Raw genomic sequence first — 3,576 nt, 5'->3', positions numbered from 1 at the left:
TGTAAGCACAGCAGTATATGGGCTTAAAATAATGAATATTGAGAGATATTTGGCATTTTATAGAATTCCCTAAAGTCCTCAGAGAATGCCAAGTCACCTAATCTAGCGCCACTTACATGCTCAATTCTGTGACAGTTCTCTCAGCTCAGTCCTCATGCCTTTAATTCTTAGCTATATCTCATCTCCAAATCCTTATCTAAATCAACAAAGTCTCTGAAGTCTTTTTCCTCTGGGTTGTTTTATTCTGGGTTTATGAAGTGACTGTGTGACTAAGAAAAAGTATTCTATTCCTAATCCTTGCTCTGGAGCAAGGTATCTAAAGACTAGATGCATCTTGAGACTCTTGAACTTTTGCATAGTAGTTATATTTTATCCTGTTGAAGGGGACAGAGCCAAATGGACATTTATTTGGCAGTAATATGAGAATAAAAAAGTGAAATCTGAAATGCTAAATTGTGGTCTAATGGAATACAAAGACTTCCCATAAAGTGCAAAGGCCAAGAGACACTCTGGCTGCAATGCTGGCCTTAAATTCTGAAAAGCTGAATTTTATTTCCAATTGTATTATTTCCTGGATGATCCCACACTGCTTAGTCTCCACTTACAATACTGCCTTCTGCCACACACTCCTGTGTGTGGGACACAAACCAGGGAGATATCAAGAGTATCTGAATATGCTGTATTAAAGGGAAATCACACAAACCATTTTAACAAGAAATAATATGTAGAGAGTGTTGCTAATGATTAGAGAAAATGGGTTTGGGCAAAAGTAGAGTCACAAAGTTTTCAGTGCTTGAGTTACATAGAAAGCTGAACCAAACCAACCAGAGTTTGGGAGTGGTAGTCCCTGTCTGCCAGGAGTTTGAAGTTGATGTAGGGGTGGAGACCAGTGTCTCAGAATAGAATATCTGCTTGGTTCCTTGGACTCAGACATGAATTATCATAAGTGGAACAATTATCAGAATAATTATCAGAGTTTCATAACTTTGTGTATGAGAAAAAAGTTAGGAGCATTCTCCCAACATCCTATTAACCCTATACAGTAGTTACTTCTTCACAAAACAAATAAAGCTCATCCGAAGACTTTCTATTAAAAAGCATCAAAGTCACTATACAATTCTACAGTAACAAGAGCACCAACAGTTTGAGAAGTGTAACAGCTCAACCAAAGAAACAAGGGCACATAGGTAAAAGGTCTATACCTGGGATGGAGGGACTGTGGAACCAGAATCAGAACTGTATTAGAATATCTAGGCTGTGGGGAAAACAATAAGGCAATGTGTGCTTTTGTTTATTGAACTCGTTGGAGGTATAACAAATAGCAATTGGAACTGTGAAAAGTTCACTTTTACTAAAGAAGAAAGGGATTAAAGTAAAGATGCACTCCCTGAGTCTTCAGGGAGTGCATTTGTAAGGAGATAGGGCTCTCTAGAGGTGACTCTAGGAACTGAAAGTCACATGCAACAAATTCCTAGTTTTAAACCACAAATTTCTATGTGAGTGCCTTTGTACACGTCTCTAACTTTTTCATTTGCCAGCTCAAGATAAAAATCTTTATTGCCCTTAGGAAATTTGACTACAGAAATAAATGATTTTGTTCAACTGAATGCAAAAATAAAATTATTGTCATTTATTTTTTGTCTGTTTAGGAATCCCCATTTTTAAGCACAATTAAATTGTTCAGCTGGAATAAAATAATCTTATTGTGCTTTTTTGGTTGTTGTTGTTGTTAATCCTCACCCAAGGATATTTTTCTATTGATTTTTTTTTCTTTTTGATAGAGTGGAAAGAAGAGAGACAGAGAGAGAGAGAAAAACATTGATGTGAGAGAGACACATCAATTGGTTGCCTCATGTACAACCCCAATGAGGGTCGGGGATTGAACCTGCAACTCAGGTGTTTGCCCTTGATAGGGAATCGAACCCGAGACTCACTGGTCCTCGGGTTGATGTCCTAACTGCTAAGCTAAATCAGCCAGGGCCTTATCGTGCTTTTAATGTGCACAGGAATCCTCTAATTTTAAATGTAATTGTTTTAAATATTTGAGTAACATATCCATAATTCATTTGGTTTTGAAGTGCAGTGAGTTTTTTAAAACTTTTTTATAAGTTTAGGGGGAAATTTTTCTCTTCTTCCTGCTGCTAGAATTTCATTGAAACTGCCTCAGTAACCAAACTGCCTGGGCATGAGATGAACACAGACCCCTTTCCTTCCTAAATATAATTTGTGTGCTGGCAATTTCTCCCCTTCAATTCTCCCCACCTCTAAGACTCCTCACACTGGGGCCCCGTGGACCTTTAGATTGGAGCAGCTGGAGCATAGCCTGGCGGATGGTCTTTGTCTTCAAGCTATAAATTATAGGGTTCAGTACAGGTGGTAAGAGCAAGTAAACATTGCCCAGAATGCTGCAGACCACTGAAGAGGTGGAGTTGAGGAGGCGGTGTGTAATGGACAAGCTGATCATTGGCACGTAGAAAACAGTGACGGCACAGAGGTGACAGACACAAGTGCTGAGAGCTTTTTGTTGCTTCTTAGGGGCCACAGTACTCAGGACAGTACGGAGAATTAGGGCATAGGAGGAAAGAATGAACAATAAATCAGTGCCACTCAGGTAGAGCTGAAGAAACATGCCCACAGAGCTGCTCACCCAGGGGTCGGAATATGAGTATTTGATCACATCTGGGTGGTAGCAAAATGGGTGGGAAAGCTCCTGGACTCCATGGAAAGAAACACTCTTGAAGGACAGACTGATGGAAAAGAGGAAAATCACTTGTCGTAGGCAGATGACCAATCCAATCACCACGGTCATCATGTCTGTGAGGACAGTGGCATACTTCAGTGGGTTACAGATGGCCATGAGGCGGTCAAAGGCCATGGCTGCCAGCACTGAGGACTCCAGGAAGGAGAAGGCATGCACAAAGGTCATCTGAATGAAGCAAGCTTTAAAGCTGATCTCCCGGGCATGAAACCAGAGAACCCCAAGCACAGTGGGGAGGGTTGAGATGGTCAGACAGAAATCAGCAGCTGACAGCATGGAGAGGAAATAGTACATGGGCTTGTGGAGACTCTGCTCAACCATGATGACAAACAGGATCATGCTGTTTCCCAGGAGGGCAATGGTGTAGAGACAGCAGACAGGGATAGAGATCCAGACATGAGCCATTTCTAGCCCAGGGAACACAGTGAGGAGGAAGTTAGAAGAGCATGATGTGGTGTTATTGAAAATTACCATAGTAGGTTGAGGACACAGCCTGAAAAGAGAGACAACAATAAGAGTGCTTGTCATATTGATCCTTTTATTAAGCCCTGATTTTTGTTATACAATTTTTCCAAATTACACAGTTGTTTTTATTCAAACCCCCAAATTAATTATAGTGCCTATCACATTATTCTATAGTATCTTGAATTTTTCTTGTCAGAACCTGGCCTCACTTTTCTTCCTCTACCCTTTCCCAATTATAACCATCAGTCTGTCTAGGCTTATCCTCCTCCTACTGCCCAGAGAAGCCCTGACCTAAAATAGAAAATACTTATAGACTTACATCACACACATGCACACATACCAACAAACAGCAA

At 40.5% G+C, this 3,576-nt stretch overlaps 1 protein-coding gene across 1 annotated transcript; it reads right to left on the bottom strand.

Moving 5' to 3' along the window:
* Positions 1–2,248: 2,248 nt before the first annotated feature.
* Positions 2,249–3,250, bottom strand: LOC118627483 (olfactory receptor 51T1). Its single transcript, XM_036257613.1, has one exon. It carries the CDS (start codon positions 3,230–3,232, stop codon positions 2,249–2,251), a length of 984 nt encoding a protein of 327 aa, XP_036113506.1. The 5' UTR covers positions 3,233–3,250.
* Between the last annotated feature and the right edge of the window lie 326 nt (positions 3,251–3,576).

This window comes from Molossus molossus, unplaced genomic scaffold (genome assembly GCF_014108415.1).
Source record: "Molossus molossus isolate mMolMol1 unplaced genomic scaffold, mMolMol1.p scaffold_m16_p_13, whole genome shotgun sequence".
Lineage (NCBI taxonomy): Eukaryota > Metazoa > Chordata > Mammalia > Chiroptera > Molossidae > Molossus > Molossus molossus.
Note: the sequence above shows the minus strand (reverse complement) of the source record. Positions and strands in the feature narration are given on the sequence as shown.

Bases quoted from the DNA above. Each gene is read 5' to 3' on its own strand.
- LOC118627483 (XM_036257613.1), bottom strand. From the start codon at position 3,232: ATGGTAATTTTCAATAACACCACATCATGCTCTTCTAACTTCCTCCTC.